This window comes from Amblyomma maculatum, chromosome 2 (assembly GCF_055883805.1).
Source record: "Amblyomma maculatum isolate TAMU_Amacu chromosome 2, ASM5588380v1, whole genome shotgun sequence".
Taxonomy (NCBI): Eukaryota; Metazoa; Arthropoda; class Arachnida; order Ixodida; family Ixodidae; genus Amblyomma; species Amblyomma maculatum.
In genome coordinates, this window is record NC_139345.1 from 222,537,028 (window position 1) to 222,556,293 (window position 19,266).

The following is a 19,266-nucleotide window of genomic DNA, read 5'->3' on the forward strand; positions in this document are numbered from 1 at the left end:
ATGGGCTGGGCATCTTTCGAAGTGCGGGAAGCTCAGAGTAAAATATTATATGAGGAACGCCTGAGGAAATTGGACAGTAACAGATGGGCAGCTAAGGTATTTAAATACCTGTACCTAAAAAGCGTTGATTCACAATGGAGGAAAAGAACTAGGAAACTAACTGGTAAATATGCTAGTAACAAGGACGGAGAAATAAAGAGCATTAAGCAACAGGTGAAAAACACAGAAGGTAAAAAGTGGATAAATTCGATGGAATAAAAACAGAGTGTGGAATTATACCGAAAGTGGAAAATGCAGATCAGGAAGGAAGATTTCTTTGATAACTCAAGAGGCAGTGCCCTACTTTTTGAAGCTAGATCAGGGTGCCTTAGAACACGCAGCTACAAAAAGAAATTTAACAATGGAGATGACGCATGTGCTGTATGTGGAAACTCCAGTGAAACAAGTGACCATATTATACTCAAATGCAATGGTATCCATCCGGAAGTTGATGCAGGCGCAATCACTGTTCCTGAAGCTCTGGGGTTTAGAGATAACAGTGGCCGGGTGAATAAACCGGCGGTGGAAACTAGCAAAAAACGGCTGGAAGATTGGTGGCTTAAAAGCAGAGAAGTGACATAATGTTAGTAATGTAGCAGCAAAATTTAATAAATAGAATGATGGTTTAGTTAACCATTCTAAATCAATAATTAAGATATATGGAGAAAAATGAGCATGATAGCTACTGCTACCACCCCGTTTCAGAGGGGACGCTCCTATATTCCATCCATCCATCCTCGCTCAGAGTCGACACGCAGGCTTCTATGGGAGTTACGCTACCATTTGGTCTTAAACCATGCCCGTTGCTTCCTCGATGTTCTGATGAACTCAAAATTTCGCTGCTTTTACCTAGATGGCGCTAGCAGTAAAAAACCTTTAATGAGCGATTACGGGTGCAATTACTAATTATCATCATGGTTTGTGCTTCTTATTTTAACTTTACACTAATACAATATTAAAAGGAAGCCGACTCAAACGAGGCTCACGTTGTTGAATATGGCGGCCTTCTCGACTGAATGTCGTGTAGGAAAAATTGATTATATTTGAAGGCTCAGTATAATCGTGCTAATTGTATAAAGCGCAATTTACGCTTATACGAACCAAGAACTACTATTCGAGTTTCGCCATGCATGATTCCTAGGCTGTAGAATGAGCGGTTTTTCTGGTCAAGCTATGCGATGTGAGGCAGTATTACGGAAATCTTCAAATTGGAAAGGCAATAAAAAACGAACTAGCGAATAAATTTCGATGAAATCTCGTACACTGAACTACATAATGTGCGGCCGAAGTGGTAAACATTTTCCTGCTGTGCACGTTGATAAAGCGCAGATATTCGTGCCCAAAATAGCCATGTTGAAAAGGCTGCCGATCAAATACTGATTAAATTAAAACAGTTATGTGTTATTCAACCCAAGATAAATACCCATTCTATGTGTGGGCCAAAGGAAACTGTTCTAAGTGCAGCAGTTTCTTCAGCAAATTAATCCGAAGTAGGGTATATCAACGACGCTAGCGAATTTGTCATCTGCAATACCACCTCTCATGCAGTTGATAACGTTGGCACACTAAAGCAGCACACATCATTTGACAGAGCGTATATTAAGCTTTCGAATGATGTTCTAAAGAACATCATTCGAACAATGATGAAAGAACATCATCATTTCGAACATTGTGATGTTCGAAAAAGAACAACGCGCAGAATGCTCACGCAAACATTGCCTAAAATGGCACATTCCCGCTGCCGGAGTGAGACCCCCGGCTGGTTCACACTGGCGACTCGGGGAGGTCGCGCGGCTCGATTCGTCACGGAGGGGGCGACCAGCAACAATCGCCGATCGATAAGGCGTGTTCACACCGACGTGCTTCACGACAACCGAACGAGATTTGAATCAATAGCCTACTTTCGCGCCTTTACGGCCTCTGCTGCCGCGTTCGGGGTAGATCAATTCGGACTCATTTCGGGTATGAATATATGAAATTATCAGCGAGGAAGAAGATCTTATGGTTATGCCCATGTTTAGGGCTTTTTCGACAGCCAAAGCGCTATAGCTCGACGAAGACGGAAACTGTGGTGGTGTGTGCGTTGTTGTTTGCGGTCTCGCTAAACAGCAGGTCACGAAATCACCTCAAGCCCGAGCGTCGAGCACATGACCAAGGATACGAGTGCAAACGTGAATTAGTACGCTTCACTCTAGCAGAGCTCCTTAACATGTGTGCCCAACAACTGCGGGAGCAGTAAGTCGATTAGGCACACACGCCCACGCACTCTTGAATTTTCCCGCCTTGGAAGAAGGCAGAAGCGCTACGGATTGGCTCAGTAGTTCCGCGACTTGAAGTCTTGTCGCAAGAAATCGGTCAGCGAGCGACTCCCTCAAACTCGTTCGGGTCTCCCCCTCCGTTACTAATCGCCCCCTCCGTGACGAATCGTGTCGCGCGACCTCCGCGAGTCGCCAGTAGGAACCAGCCTTCATTGTGTGAAAACATTATCTTTGGTCAAAATAGTTCTCGATACAGGCTCTGCTCGATGTTATTACAGCAAAAATATTGTGTCTATCTTCATTGTGTGAAAATTTAGAGCGAACGGAAGGAAGATGTTAAAGGCTGGTTCCCACTGGCGACTCGCGGAGGTCGCGCGACACGATTCGTCACGGAGGCGGCGATTAGTAACGGAGGGGGAGACCCGAACGAGTCTCCAGCGACCCGTTTCAGAGGCTCATACCGATTTCTTGGGACGCGACTTGAAGTCGCAGAACTCCTCAACCAACCCGCGGCGCTTCTGCCTTCTTCCTTGGGCGGGAAAATTCAAGAGTGCATGCGCGCATGTGCACGAATTACTGCGCTCGCTGTTGTTGGACACACATGCCAAGGATCACTGCGAGAGTGAAACGTACTAATTCGGGTTTGTACTCGTACTCTCTACAATGTGCTCGACGCTCTGGCATGAGGTGATTTCGTGATCTGCTATTGCGCGAGACCGCAAATAATAGCGCGCACACCACCGCCGCTTCCGTCTTCGTTGAACTAGAGCGCTTTTGACTGTCTGGGCATAACCATAAGATCTACTTCCTCGCTGATACACATATTCATACCCGAAATGAGCCCGAATTGGTCTACCACTAGCGCGGTAGCAGTCCGTAAAGGCGCGAAAGTTGGCTCTTCGTTCAAGTCTCGTTCAGTGAAGGGGTTGTCGTGAAGTGAGTCGCATGCCGATGTGAACACTCGTCGATCGGCGCTTGTCGCGGGTCGCCCCCTCCGTGACGAATCGAGCCGCGCGACATCCGCGAGTCACCAGTGTGAACCAGCTGGTTCACACTGGCGACTCGCGGAGGTCGCGCGGCTCGATTCGTCACGGAGGGGGCGACCTGCGACAATCGTCGATCAACAGGGAGTGTTCACACCGGAATGCGACTCGCTTCACGACAAACCTGCCTCCGAACGAGATTTGAACGAAGAGCCGACTTTCGCGCCTTTACGGCCTCTGCTACCGCGCTCGGGGTAGATCAATTCGGACTCATTTCGGTTATGAATATGTGAAATTATAAGCGAAGAACAGGATCTTATGGTTATCCCCATGTTTAGAACTGTTTCGACAGCCAAAGCGCTATAGTTTGACGAAGACGGAAGCGGCGGTGTTGTGTGCGCTGTTGTTTGCGGTCTCGCGAAATAGTAGATCACGAAATCGCCTCATGCCCGAGCGTCAAGCACATCACCAATAATACGAGTACAAACGCGAATTAGTACGCTTCCCTCTCGCAGTGATCCTTAACATGTGTGTCCAACTGCGGGCGCAGGAAGTCGATCGTGCATGCACTCTTCAAATTTCCCGCGCTGGAAGGAGGTAGAAGCGCTGCGGATTGGCTCAGTAGCTTTGCGACTTCAAGTCGCGTCGCAAGAAATCGGTCAGCGAGCGACTCCATGGCGACTCCCTCAAACGGGTCGCTGGCGACTCGTTCGGGTCGCCCCCTCCGTGACGAATCGTGTCGCGCGACCTCCGCGAGTCGCCAGTGTGAACCAGCCTTTAGTGTGAGGACAACCGCGTCGTCTGCTAGCGCGACCACCATTTTCTTGCATTCGCTGGTCGCGAGGCGCGCGTTTGCTGCGTGACGCGCCTAGATGGAGGAGGCCCCTCTACCAGTGGTAGCTTAAATTGAACTTTGCCTTTGATGATCATTCCTTTTGTAGTTTAGATGAAAAGTAAGAGTAAAAATTCGGTGAGGTATTCGCTATTTCGAGACGATTATCGAAAGTGCAGCGGTTATCTTTGTTTTGCGATATGTGATCACGGCGGCCAACCGTTCGCCGTCGTTGTCGTACCAGCGCCCACGGTACTATTTTTCTCCATCGCGTCAGTCAGCGTGCAGACGCGAGCACATCGAGCAGGGCAAAGCGGCTTCCCTGCAGCGCGCGTCTCGCAGTGCTTGCCGGGATTTCACCCCTGCGAACCACCGAATTTCTGGGTGCGTGACGGGGCAACTATAACTACGCCCCGGTGCGCACTGGTGCGGGCGATCGAGGATGCTATAAGAAAGAGCGCGCGCTCCCTCTCGAGACCGGCCGTGCCTGTGTGAATACGTAAGGGGAACTTGGCAATGGGCTCTTGGCAGGTGCACCTTCAGCAGTCTCTGTCCATTCTGCCCATAAGGGATACTTTTCTTGTTAGAAGTGCAGTGGAAGTGTCTCAGTTTCTCGCACAGAGCAGTTACCTGGTATTTTGTCAATCAACATCAAAGATCTTTACTACTCCCTGCCCCAAGAAAAAGTTTGCCCGGTAGTCGGCGATAGTATCGATCAGTTTGGAGCAACGCGTTTTCAGAATTCTTCCGACATCAGTGCCTCTAACTTTCTGGAAGCGCTGTCCTTATATCTGCAGTCAACTCTGATGAAGTTCGAAGATTTGCTCTATAGACCTACACCAATCTGTGACGTAAGCACGATGCGGTGGCGCTTCTATCGCCAGCGTGGTCGGACTGGGGGTGAAAATAGGCTTAGCGCCCACAGGAATACATTAAACCGAAATATTACAAAGCAGTTTTCTAATTTCGCAGGTCATCTGTGATGTCGTTATTCGGTACAGAGCAACCGAACATCCTAGAGCAGAGCAAAACAGCGCAAACTTCACAATGGACAGAGAAGGGCAGACGAGACACAGGCGCTGTGTCTCGTCTGCCCTTCTCTGTCCATTGTGAAGTTTGCGCTGTTTTGCTCTGTGATGAACCAACTAGCTCGAGATGTTTTCTTCAAGTTCATCCTAGAACAGATCACGAAAGTATGAAATCTCATTAACGAGGCGAAGTATTTTTAAAACACGCGAAACGTATGCGGGTGCGAGTTGGGAGGGCGACCCATAGAAACACATGTAAACACAGGATGTTCATAGTTGCTTGCACCGAATAACGGCATCACAGGTTCCCCGTGAAATGAGAAAACTGCTTAGAAATATTTCGGTTCCATGTATTCCTATGCGCGCTAGCCCTATTTTTCACCCCCAGTCGGCTGCGACGCCGCGAGCGCCCCCTTTGTTTGCAAACACAGTGTTGGTCTATACAGAAAGAGGCGTTGGAGCCTGTCTTGCACTTCTGCTCAGTGACATCACGCTGGTTCCCAAGCATCCTTGGCCGACGTTCGGAAAATGGTCGGCAGCCGACTTAGTCGGCTAGTGAACCATGGCAAGTGGTCGGCCCGGAGTTGGCCGCCAGCCATTTCGGCAAGTAGTTCGGAGCGGGTTTGGCCCGACTTCTCGGGCGGACTAAATGCCGGGCACGGCGCCAGGTTAATGGCAAAAGTGCGGCAATGCGTCGGTCCGACTGTTGAGGTGGTACATTGAAAAAACGCTATGAAGAGCACGACTGCTACTTTTTTTAGTTTGCCGCTTACTTGGATTTGGTTTTTCGCGATGTTATTTAATTTGCGCTTAGTATGGAACAAAATGATACATGCTATTTAGTGTAAATGTTTTGTTACATTAATTAATGCTATTGTTGTTTAACTTGTCGCTCACATTTTTAGTGAACCCTAGCTGTTAGTAAAATTATTTACCGAGTTATGACAAACAGCAAGCCACAATGTGAACGCGATTTCATGTGTAGATCATGTCATCATACTGTTTGCTTGTTACGAAGCGCAGCAGCAGGTGATGTAACATCAGTTATATTTTGGGGCACAAGCTCCGGTACACCCCATTTAGCCCGTATCACTCACTGTAATTCGTCCGCTATGTGGGGGGGCACTTGAGTAGACGCAACTTCGCATTGTAAGGGGGAAAAAGGCCATTGTGTGAAATAAAAGAAGCGGACAGAAGAAGCGGCTGCCACCAGTTAATAGATTTGCGGCTCGCGTGCTCTTCCAACTGCTGACGCCAGTTGTTACATGCGGCTCGCGACCCCTCGGTAGCGTTGGCCTGGAGGCTCCGTGGCTCGGCGGATGGCATCAACGGTCCCAGCAAAGACGAGGCGTCTTCTAACGAAACAACCTTTACTACCACATCACGAAGGAACGGGCAGAGAAGCTGACCCGGAGAGAAAACAGACACTCTCACACAGCTGGTGTCTAGCGACGTCTCTACGGCGCTTCCAAAGTAGTCTCGCAGCGGAGTCTGCCGCTGCTTTTTATAGGCTTGCCAGTTCAGAGGGAAAGGGATTTCCCTGCAAGTTCAGACAATACGAGATGACTCAATCGCAGGTGGCGCGACCGCATCTCCTCCACCTCCTGCAGACGGGCAAGGGCGACGCACACTCCCTCGAGCGCCGGGCTTGGCCAGCGTTTGCACACACACGCACGCACACACATTTGGCGCGTGGCAACAAGGCGAGACACGTTCGCGGGAGGAAGTGTTGGGCGGTCGACTGGACGGCGCCGAAATGGCCGAAACGCTCGCTGTTCTGCCTGTTGCTACGCGGTGGCCGCGTCGGCTGTCACACTTATCGGTGGCGAAACGTAACAGACTGCCCCGCCGGGGAAGAGAGATCCCGAAGGGCAGGGGACTGCATCCGCTGTCCGGAGGGATTAGGATGTTGCTGCTAGCCGGGGTCGTCCGACTCTGCTTCTCTTGAGCCAGTCAGCCAGAAGACTTCCTTGGCAAGTCCTGGTTCCCAAGGCACTCTGCAATTTGTCGTCGGGAGAGTTTTCTGACAACCCACAACGTCACAACCACGCTAAAAACTCAACTGTTCAGCCATCAAGCACGGCACAAACTTCACTAAGTTGTGCCAGACTATTTCCCTCTTATGCCCCCATCTATATTAAAGGGTAGCTCAGCAGCATTGGAACGCGTCCACAAATTTGAAAATCGCGCTTTCAAACACCAACAAGTGAAAACAGGATTCTTCTCACGTTAGGGGCTCCGACTTAAGCCATCGGCGTTACCGTCGAGATCACCCTTTTCACTAAAGCTTCGGCTATCCGTTTCCCGCAAAAACCTTACCTTCATGTTTCTATGGAAAGAAACACATGAGCATGAATCATTTGCTTTTCTAAACAACATATGCCTCTCCTTACATTTTGCGCACCAGTCACGCATTATCTGGGCACGGGCGCATTTGTGCCTTCGGGATAGTCGCTTTCTCTTTCGCGATAGCTTCAATTTGCTCCATTCTTTCTCGCGCCTGCCTTTCCTCTTTTTTTCTACGGCAGCACTGGAATACTAGCTTTCTAGTTTCTTTTCGCATTCGTTTGAGTTTGCCCTCCTTACGATGGGCGGCAATCTTTCTCGCGCCTGCCTTTCCGCGTTTTTCGTCGGCAGCACTTGAATACCGGCTTTCTGCTTTATTTTGACGCCATCTCTAACACGTTAGCTGTAACCGGAGCTAGTAGGGCACCGGTGTCGTCAAAGTGGTCAAAGTGCGGCGCCGCGTATGCACCGTGGCCAGCAGCGCATGACTCACTTTCAGTCAAATCCGAACAACAACCGCTCATGCCAGCCCCCAAGCTAGAAATTTCCTCAGGTGGCTCGCTAATCAGTTTACCCTGGTCGTCCGGTGTGAAGCATCGCTCTGCGCTAACCGGCGCACGATCAAGCTCCTTCCACAGCTGGGGCGCTTCGGATTGCGTAAGGGCCATGTGTGCCGCGTTCGCGCTGAGGTTGCTGATTTCGTGAATACAACCTAGCATGGTATCGGGGCACGAAAGATACTGACTCTGCTCTGGTCGCTCGCTGTCGCCTTCGCAAGTCTCGCTCTCTACAGCGTACGCGCATTCCTCGTCGGTCTGCCCTGGCTGATCACAACTCGCGGGCTGCGCAGTTTCCCTGATCGGCACTTTGTTTTTCTGCGTGCCCTGCTCCACCACACAGCTGATTTCGGAAACCGAAATTTTCTCATTTTCTGGCTCATTTCCATCTCCGCCACACTCTACACAAGCTTCTGCTCCTGACTCGAGAGGCGGTTCAGTTATTGCCATTTCCCTACTCTCATTTGATGGAGCTGTATCTCCTACAGCTACTTGGGTCGGCGTGCAGTTCACCTCGCTTAACCGCGTCACTTCGGACTTCTAGCCGTTGGAGCCGGCGCTAACCTTCTCAGCTAGTGGCTCGACCAAGGTAACACGATACTCTTCTGTTCGAGGCTCGGTCGGCTGGCTACTGCGGACACGTAGCTCGGCCGTTTCCCCAAGCTGTAGTTCACTCTCTGGTACCTTTGACTTTTCAGGCTCACTTGTGTCTACAGCGTAGTACGTGGTCTTAATCTCGGCGTCCTGTGCCTCCGACCCTTTCTCATTGCTTGACCACCTCTCCGGTACTACCGCCTTTGCAGCGATCTCCCGAGCTCTATATCTGGTTAAGGCTAGTACGCTACCCTCTCCAAACACAAGCCCATTTTCGCGCAAGAGGTGATCGGACTTGTTTGAAAACAGGTACGGGTACTGAGGAGGAAGCACAGATGACACCGCCGCTTCTGTCTCAAGTGCCCCGAAAAGTCTCTCAATAAGCACTTTGGCTATTGGCAGACGCACGATGCGAACTTCCAAGCCTGTTTGATCCACACGCACTCACGCGTGAACATCTCTGGTTCTACGTGAGAGAGGTGAACCACATCCATGGTAGCCGCAGAATCGCGAAGCACTAGACACTGTTTCCCGTTCACAAGGAGGTCTCGAGTGCACGTTTCGAGAAGCTTCATGTTCTCGTCACTTCTGCATAATGACAACAACACGATCTTCGGTTTTGTCTGTGGACATTTCGCCGAAAAATGACCAGACTTCTGGCACGTATAACAGACGCGCGATTGCCTTGCCTCGAACCTCTTTTTCCGTTCGGCTTCGGCTACCACCGTCGCTTTATCGTCTACCGGACTACTTTCACTCGCATCCGCTCCACGTTTATTCTCCTTGGCTTTAAAGGGCGTGAACTTCGGCCTTTCAAACTTAGAGCCAAATTCTCCCTGTTGACCGTCCTTAGCTCCACGAGCCCGACGTCACAAACTCTTCAGCTAGCTCGGCGGCTCTATCCACCATACTAACGTCTGGCCTATCCATGACCCAGTACCGCACGCTCTCGGGTAACCGGCTGTAAAACTGTTCCAGCCCGAAACACTGCAGAACCTTATCGTGGTTACCATACGCTTTTTCTTCTTTGAGCCACTCATACATATTTGACATGAGCTTGTAGGCAAACTCTGTATACGACTCACTTTTGCTTTTCTCATACTCCCGAAACTTCCGACGGAATGCTTCTGCTGACAGCCTGTACTTTTTTAGCAAACTCGATTTCACTTTGTCGTAATCCTTTGCTTCCTCTTTTCATCACAAGTGACCTTCCTGAGGTGGATGTGCCGCGTCAACAACCTCCGGATAAAGCTTTGCTCTCCAAGAGCTGGCTATATCGAGGTGAGACGCACTAGCATGGGGAACAGTAGACAATGGGGTCGCCGAAAGAATACGATCGACCGCGTTCCTATTCTCGCGGCCTTCCTCTGTGCGACGAAAAAGCTCACGACACTAGGCAGTGGAATGTCCAAGCTACGACGCAGTCCTTAAGGACACATGTGTGTGAGACTCGACCTGACCAAAATTGATACAGTGCGGATCAATATGCCAGCTGTAAAGTGCCGATCTAGACCTCATGACCCAAGACACCGCTACACTTGAAGACAACCTCCCCTGCCTTAAAGCCAGCTGTCTTAATTTGGTGGGGATCGAGTACGCCACACTCAGTGCGCCACCGAAAGTCTCTTACAGCATGCGGGAGATTGGGTGCAACAGGCGCCTCCCACTTCGCATACCTTTGGCACATATGTCTAGGGGCGCCGAATTGCAGAGCGCTTCGCAGAGATTAGATACGGCTATTGCTATCCATGCTCCGTCTACAAACATCTCATCTAACTATGCGAACACGTGCGCCTGTCTCTCCCTGACCATGCACTACAAACATTCGCCTTCTACTTCCCAGCCAGTATAAAGTGAAGGCCGCCCAAAGTAACCTATCGAATACCCATTAGCGCACAACGAAGGGCATAATGAAGGCAAGGCGGAACCCAAATAGACGCCACCACCTAACATAAAATGTGGGACGAGATCCTGCCGTATGTCACCTTCGCCTACAATACGGCGCCGCAGGAAACCACGAAGTTTACGCCGTTCCGTCTCGTATATGGCAGGGAGACCCGTACGATGTTGGACGCGATGCTCCCGTGCGGGGATGAAGCGGTCGAACCCGATGCCGCCCATTTCACGGAACAGGCCAAGCAAGCCCGTCAGCTGGCCCGCTTGCACATCAAGGAGCAGCATGCCACCGACGCTCGACACTATAACCTTCGGCACAGGGTAGTCCACTACGAACCAGGGGACCAAGTGTGGGTGTGGACCCCCGTACGCCACAAAGGCTTGAGCGAGAAACTGCTCCACCGCTACTTCGGACCCTATAAAGTCCTGCGCCTCTTAAACAGCGTTAATTGCGAAGTCATTCCAGATGGAACTGTGGCCGTCGGTATTCGGCGTCAGCGGCCTGAAATTGTGCACGTGGTGCGCTTAAAGGAGCCCCGAAACGATTTTTAAGCCCATTGTTTTGCCTCTTGGTTACGTAGATTGAGTTATAGTGACACTATTAACGGTGGTTGTTTTGTGTATTATCCAGTATTTAATATTTTAATTTGTTCGTGAAAGCGAGTTCGGACAACTGATGGTGCCGGCACACAGCGGCCATTTTTTGGCAGCGGATATGACGACATTGGGTCCGATTTGATGATTGGACGAACAATAAATTCACGGCTAAATGAACTCATGATTAATGATACGCTCTGTAATGGTCTTGCGTTTTCTAATATACTTACAAAATCGACATATTTATTTTAGATTAAAGCACTTCAAATAAAATGTTACAAAAAATAACGCTAGAGGCTCTGTCTATTTTCCCGAATCCAAGAATTTTGCGCCCCTCTAGTAGAAATAGTTGCTCATGTAGCTCCTGTTTCCCTGTGTTTGCCTCACGTATCGTATACATGTCTTATACTTGCGTATACCTTGCCAGACTTTGCGTGTGGTTTGCCGTTTGTTTATTCCTCGTGGTTTGTTGTAGGTGGTTCTTCGTATCCTAGTAGGCTGTCCTGCCTAGACCGATCAGTTTTCGCTGGTGAGGCCTGGTTATATTTCGTGCTGTCAAGAAGAAATTCTGCGCAGTCCCAGGCTGCTCGAGCAGCGAAGGCATTGGAGGAGTGTCGTACCACAGATTTCCTTCCCATAATGAACGAAAAAGAATGTGGTTAGAAGCTCTGGGCATTGAGAAAGAACCGAATCGGCGTGTGTGCTCGGCGCACTTCACTCCAGACGCCTTCGAGTGTTCATCGGTAGCTTATGCATCCGCAGGCTACAAGCAACGGCGGCTACGCAGCAACGCAGTGCCAACGATGCCAGGCGCTCTGCGAAAAACAGTCGAAGACGGAAGTATCGTGACGGACTGAGCAGTGAATGTTGTGCCAGTGACCACGTTTTTGGTCAGCGAATCTGTCGAAGTTCATGCACGATCAAGGATTCAATGTTTTAACTGCTGTATACTTTCTCAGATAGTCATCGTTACGAGTAACGACCTTGGCAGCCGCTCACTGTTCTCTCGACTGTCAACAGATCGGGCCGCGTGAGCGCGTAAGCACACTTGAGAGCTCGAGCGGTGTTATGAGGAGGAATGGCAACGAAATTTTAAGGTCGAGCGCTGCGTACAACCTCTCGAATTATATAATATTGGTCAACTGTCGATCGCGTGGCTTGTCTGAGAGTTTGCGCAAGCTTGTCGATTTTTTTCTTTTTTTCAGAGCATGGCTTGCTGGACTCCGACCGCATTATCGAAAAAAAGGGGGGGGGGGGACGGAGTACATCCCTAGCACGCGCGTTCCCCTGTCCCTTGCCACAAGGTCTGTTGACGCAACAAAGCCGATGAAACGCGTTCTACCCCCCCCCCCCCTTGCTCTTTTTTTTTTTTTTTCGATAATGCGGTCGGAGCTCCGGCAAGCCATGCTCTGAAAAAAAAAATAAGGACAAGCTTGCGCAAACTCTCAGACAAGCCACGCGACGACAGTTGACCAATATTATATAATTCGAGAGGTTGTACGCAGCGCTCGACCTTAAAATTTCGTTGCCATTCCTCCTCATAGCACCGCTCGAGCTCTCAAGTGCGCTCACGCGATGTACTCACATTATGAGCGCATCTACTACTTTGGCTGCCAGTTGTAGTTCCTTTGCCACACTGGCTGTGGCTGTGGGTAAACGCAAGAGGGGGGGGGGGGTAATAATTGCAATTTTATTGTAGTGTTTGCAGACTTGGAATATGGCCACATCTTTAAGGCAGTGCTGTCCCTATGGGAAGGATATGGCTGCTCCAGCATGAGCATTTCTAAGGGGCCAGTGACAACCAAAGGAGGCCAGTGCTGAGGAATCGGCCGTGGGTAATGGAGCTGCCAGACCATGAGAATGAGCAACAATTTAGCGCGGCCACATCACTCAACGATCACGAGAAGTGACAAGATAGTGGCTGGTATAGCAATGTGGACAATAAGAGTCTGAAGCAATGAATGTCGTGGATTTCGGTGACACTTAGTCCAACGACGAAAGGCATCATTTTCAAAAGGCAAAGCTTCATCATGTTCCTTATGAGCCCATAGTACTAGTACTGGGATCAGCACAGACTCGCAGCTGATTCTCAATGCAAGGGCTTGCAAATGAATGTTCGTACAGAAGATCAAGTCACATTCTTCTCATCCCATATTGCCAACATCACAGTGAAAGCCTGGTTTCTGCAAGCCGCATAAGAGGAGATGTGTTATCAAGGTGTTATGACATGATACATGAAGAATGACCTTGCTCACTGACTGCTACAAAGTGTTTGTGCACTGTTCTACTGTGTTTTCCTGACATTTGCCATAACAGCACATGCCACAGAAAATTTGACTGCGGGTTCAAAGAGCACGCAGCCATCGAGCTTGCTGAAATGCTTTCCCATTGCCTTAGATGCAAAATGTCTTAGACAAAGTTTTGTACCAAGAATCATTGCTGCATGTTGTGTGGTTTCATCCATGACTTCAAAACTTGCAAAATGGACTTTATGCCAGGTGTGGTGATCATCCAGCTGGTTTCGATAGCTGCTCCTACTGGCTTTCACTACACCATTGAAAGTTCCTTGTTGCCAGTCCCAAAATCTAACCGTGCCGTGTCGACCTTGTGCATGACCTGTGTGCTGAAGATGAATGTTTTTCTGCATCTGCAAAGTGTGTCCATGTTTTTGACCAACTGCATTTGATCCAGTCTCCACTGTCCCCTAAGTGCAAACAAGTTCAAATGGCTGTAGCAAAAATGTTCGTGTTCTTGAGGGACCAGGCCACTGCAAGACGTCATAAGTGGCATGCAAACAATCTGCTGTGGTCCAGTGTGTCCCAGTCAGCATCTGTTTTCGACGTTGTGAGGGATTATGGTGTGCAAATTACGGAGCTCAGAAATGAAGATCTGTCCTTCCTTCCTTTATATTTTGTTCGAAGCCCTGTGTTCATATGTCCAGCGATATTACCTGGAACCTTCACCAACTCCCTACAGCTGTGCTTTTCTTGTAGTTAATGTTTAGCACTTAGAAAGCAATGCTTGTTGTGTAACTTTGCAGAACTCAAAACCAGCGAAATGTGCCAGTTGTAATGCAGTGCAGCTGCGCTGGGACGAACCTGAACTGAAAATATTCTTGAAAAAACCTGTGGTCCAGATTGTGGCCCTCTCTGAAACTGGCTTGCTAAAAGGAAGATCTCTGTCTAGATATATGACCGATAAAAACTGCCACGTAAACTGTTTTTCTGATATAAGTCTCGCTGCTATACATACTCCAGGAAATTCCGCATGTGTCTTTTGATAACATCACCAATCTTTTGTTGGACGTCATTAAAGTAGCAGCTGTGAGGATACAACTCTGCTCACATGCTCTTTCTGTTGTTTCTTTGTATGTGATTCCACAGCAAATTTTAACTGTAGCTTTGTAACTGGTGCCCATCTCCTCAGATCACATGTTGATTTAAATTTCTATCCGTCTCTCAGGGTGACAAGAACACAGATTCCTATTTGTGAAAACTTCTAGACATTGTTGACAGTGATAGAAGCCACGCTTCCTATTATTTTTCAGCCTCTGCTGTAGACCTGCCCCTGCATTCATTCAACATCCAAGTGAAGTGGTCACTGGCACCTTGCTGCATTTGGAGTGACCATTGCTTGCATTTAGTGCTGCCTATCATCTATGTGGCTCCAAAACTGCTATCCCGGTTAGTATACTTGGCAGCAAGGAGTAGGTGTCGAATCTTGCACATCAAGAATATGAACCTCTTTTTCTTTTTTGGTATGCTCTCGACATTGGAAGCTCGACATGGTCTGCTTCATACCTTGCTGCAATACTCCATGCGTCAACATAGCTGCAGGTCAAAGTTATGCAATGCCAGAACTTTTGCCTCACTACCAGGATATAGGTATTGTTGTGGCTGAGCCTTGGAACAGACACCTATATGTGTATCCGAAGTGCCATTGGCACAAGAGCCTTTCCAAAATGCATCAGTGAAAGTAGCCTGGCCAGTTGGTGCATGTCTCTTTGTGGAGCAGCATGCAGTATTTCTTGCCTGCAAGCAATATATTTATTCAGTTGCTAGCGAGTTCTGTGTTAGTGTCTTCATGACTCTGTTCCGTCACCCTGTGCACTGTTTTGCTAAGAATTTAAAAAATGGCCATTAACATGACCACGGGGGAAGCATTTGCTTTTCTCGGTTCTTCCCGGTGTTGCAATATGGTGTTGTAGTTTGGCCTCCGGAAAGTGTAAGACCCAAAAATGAAGAGCCCTGAAAAAAAGTGTTTCAAAAGTTGTATATCTGTGTTGCCCTTTTCTGTCTTTGCCTGGCATACTAATTGCTTTTCGGCTTAACAGTACCACATGCTGTAATCCGTGCTGCAAGCTGTGCACTGTATAAACAAATGAATCTTGAAAAAACTGAAAAATGGTTTATTTTTTTTTTACCCCTCACAGTTGGGAAATTTAACCCTGTGTAGCGTTCCGATGGAAACATCTTCCTAATCATGGTCACCGCACTTGAAGGGATCACTCTTTGTTCTCCAGTTCAGTCTCTCCCCCAAATCCATCTTGCAAACTGGTGGTAGGCCACATAACATTTTCTAGAATGAAAAGAAGAGAGACATCTGTGAAAAATCAATCTCTGGATTTACAAAGCTCCAGTCCACATTGGTTTGACTCAAATGTCTAGCATACTGCAAAAAGAGTACCACCACAAATCACCTCCATACCTTGAGACAAAGTACCCTATGTAGAGTTTTTTTTTTAATGTTTTCTCGCCTCAGGGAATAAAAAAATATAAAAGAAAAGGTTGTACATAGATCTAATAAGTTCTGCTATAGATTAGTCATTACATTACTGATAGTGCTTTCTACACATATGCAATGATAATAAATGAGTAAGCTGCACTAGTGAATCCAGTGAAATACTGTGCTTTTACAGCATGCACACATGTTGGAAAGGTTCAAACGTCCTTAATGTGGAACCACATGGCTCAACATCTCGGCAGCACAGAGGCTCCGTACACCTGGACGCAGCAACAGTTTCAAGACATCAGTGTGGTGTTTTCTCCGCTCGCGTGACTTACGGGGTTAAAATTGAACGTAATGTTACCACAGTGGCTCTATCACCACGTTTTTAATCGCGATATGGACAAGGCACATTTGGTCAATATACACGTATGTTGTTTTTCGAAGTTCGCGAGGCGTGCCTGCGTACCGAGAACGACTTGGCGGAAACGATCTAATCGAGCCACTGCATTCTATAAGAATTCGTTTCAGCCCCAAGAAAGATGCAAAAAAAGTGCTGCGGTTCACATTTACCAGTTCGCATCGTCAGCTTGGTGGTGGTCTGGCAGCGTTGCTGGGCGATCGTCGTCAACACCGCGCGGTGGACGCGACGATGCTGGTCGGCTGCTGTTCGTCCCCTTTCGGCGCATCCCCGCACGGAATAACGCGCAGATCGTCGCTCCGTCGCGATATCTCGCGTTTGAGTTCCGATTAGTCTGGCAAGTCCATTTACGGTGACTTCTTATGCACTCCTAAGGTGCTAGCAGTGCTGATATCGGATGGTGAAGCGTCGCTAACCATCCACCTGTTTATCAACATGGGAGCGACGCTGTCAACTTACGCCCACGTGTTCCTTGTAACCATAGAAACGACGCTGACATCCTTGGCAGGAACGAGTTAAAGCAAACAGGCAACCATGCAGTGATAACTTCCGCGACGTCATCGGTTCGCCTCTTTTGATTGGTCGCACCCAATGACGTCAATGGGAGAGCGAAATGGGAATGGGAAGCCGCGCAAAATTTGAGTTGAGGGCAGTTCTTTGTTTGCTTCTATTTTTAAATTTCTTCATTGAATAACTCCCGTTCCTGTGCACCGATTCTTGTAATTCTTTTTGAGCTAGTATCCCTGTGACATAAAGAATTGACCTGAAGCATAACCGATATCATATTACGAAGCGCTTCGCGGCTCCTTTAAAGCCGTACTTTTCGCGTGACTGAGCGCTTCCTGCAAGTGAGACCTTGCGTTATTGTACAGTTCACCTCACACCTAATTTTTTCGGGACGATGTTTTTCTTTCACGGGGGGGAATAATGCCACGTGCCTAGCGCCGCGCGACAGCCGTGCTTGGTGCCGACGACGGCGAAGCGGTTGTTGGCACGAGCGGCGCGCTGGTGCTGGACACTGTCATCAGAGCTAGACGCAAACCTGACTCTCGGGTCTTACCTTCACGGTACCGTGTACCTTGACGGCTCCCTGTGGCTTGAGTCGTGAAAATATTTCTGCCAAATCCATTTATCATTGTATTACGGCGCAACAAATCGCTGAAAAAAATCCCTGGTGACTTCCTCTCTAATTGTAGATGATCAACGTAAGCGATCGCAGTGCCACGGAACAGATGTCAATGTTCATTGGAGAAATTGGTGACGAGCACCTCCGTCTTTCTGCCACGAAAGAAACAAAGACCTCTTGCCACAGAAACTTCCACGGCGAGTGAGAGGGACACATGCTAAGCCAACACGTGCTAGAAAACACGTGCTAAGCCATGCAGGGTCGAATCATTGGGAGGCTGGATCAATAAACAATCAAACAACACAGATGTGGGAAAGTTGGCACCTGTGTGCACTAGGCTTTATCAGAAGTTTCCTGCATACTTTAATTAGCTATAACTTTAGGATGAACAAGATGTCCGAGATTGAGTTAATTGTCTATCCCGACATCGGCGCGAAGCCGTGTGTGACGCATGCATGCGCACGCACGCACTTTCGCACGTCTGCACTCGCACAAATTGTTCCATGATTTTACACAGTGATACGATGGAATAGTTAATAATAATTGAAAGAAGGAAATCAAAATTAGGCGGACGCTCAAGCTTCCCCTTAACATTCGACGGGATACAACGCCTTCTCATTCTTCTCTCTATCTCTCTATCTCGGTGGACAACCGCAGTTAATTGTAAATTGTTTATAGGAAAATCAAAAGATCATGGCGTCTTGCCCTATCAAGTCCTGGAGCATCAATGGACAAGAAGTGGAAGCCGTGACAGATTTTCTGTTCTTGGGCTCCAAGATTACCTCGGAAGGCGACTGCAGCTATGAAATTAGGAGACGCCTGCTTCTGGGAAAGAGAGCAATGGTTAGCCTTGACCGCCTAGTAAAGAGCAGAGACATTAGTCTGCCAACCAAGATCCGTATAACTCGTGCTATGGTCTTTCCAGTTGTGATGTATGGATGCGAGAGTTGGACTGTGGAAAAGGCTGACCGCCGAAGAGTTGACGCGTTTGAATTGTGGTGCTGGCGAAGACTCTTGAGAGTTCCTTGGACTGCCAGAAGATCAAATCGGTCGATATTGTCGACCATAAGCCCTGACTGCTCATTGGAGGGTCAAATTCTAAAGTTAAAGCCCAGCTACTTTGGTCATCTGATGAGAAGAGAGGAGTCGCTGGAGAAAGATTTGATGTTGGGAAAGGTTGAGGGTCGCCGGAGAAGGGGTAGGCAGCGAACGCGATGGTTAGATGGCATCCTCGAGGCACTGCAGATGAAGTTATGTGATGTTAGGAAGATAGTGAGAGACCGGAAAGCGTGGCGTGACATGGTCCATAGGGTCACGAAGAGTCGGACACGACTGAACGAGTGAGCGCGAAGGCACAGCATCTGTCACAGATCCCGGTGGGAACCTGCACCGCATCTCCATATTTACTACCCCGTTCCGAATATTTCAGACAAAACTCGACAATACTAAAGCGAAAACCGGGTTAGCGAGGTGGCTTTTGGACCAAATGAGCTGTAACGCTTCGTATATATATATATATATATGCTGCACTCTCGATAGACGAAACTCGGGGATATTGCCGACATGAGGATAAATAGAACAGCTTGGTATAAATATTTGCCCGCCTCAGTTAAAACACGGGGATTAGGAAAGCTTTATTCCTGATATATCAATATGCCGAGGCCGACTCTCATTATCCAGAACACAAATGTGGTCCTGATAGATTCCAAATAAAAATGAAAGGCACGCAAAGAGCCGATCGCCCGGACGATTCGCCTGTCGAACGTGACTTCCTGCGAACACAAGCATTGTGTAAGAAGTAACCTTTGGTTCTTTTGAGAAAATTCAAAGGGATTGCTTTTGAGAGTCCCGCGCAACATGAAGAGGATCGATCGGCTCCTGCACCAGTGGCGGTCTACATTGTGTTAAATTCTTCAACGTCAGC

The 19,266-nt window shown here is 48.5% G+C and overlaps 1 protein-coding gene across 1 annotated transcript in view; it reads right to left on the reverse strand.

The window, feature by feature from the left end:
- Positions 1 to 15,503: 15,503 nt before the first annotated feature.
- LOC146201343 (motile sperm domain-containing protein 1) overlaps positions 15,504 to 19,266 on the reverse strand; it is a 130,397-nt gene continuing 126,634 nt past the window's right edge. The window contains exon 7 of the mRNA XM_084595786.1: positions 15,504 to 15,648. Within this exon, the coding sequence (XP_084451912.1) occupies positions 15,575 to 15,648 (74 nt within the window). The 3' untranslated portion in view covers positions 15,504 to 15,574. The remainder of the gene's footprint in view (positions 15,649 to 19,266) is intronic.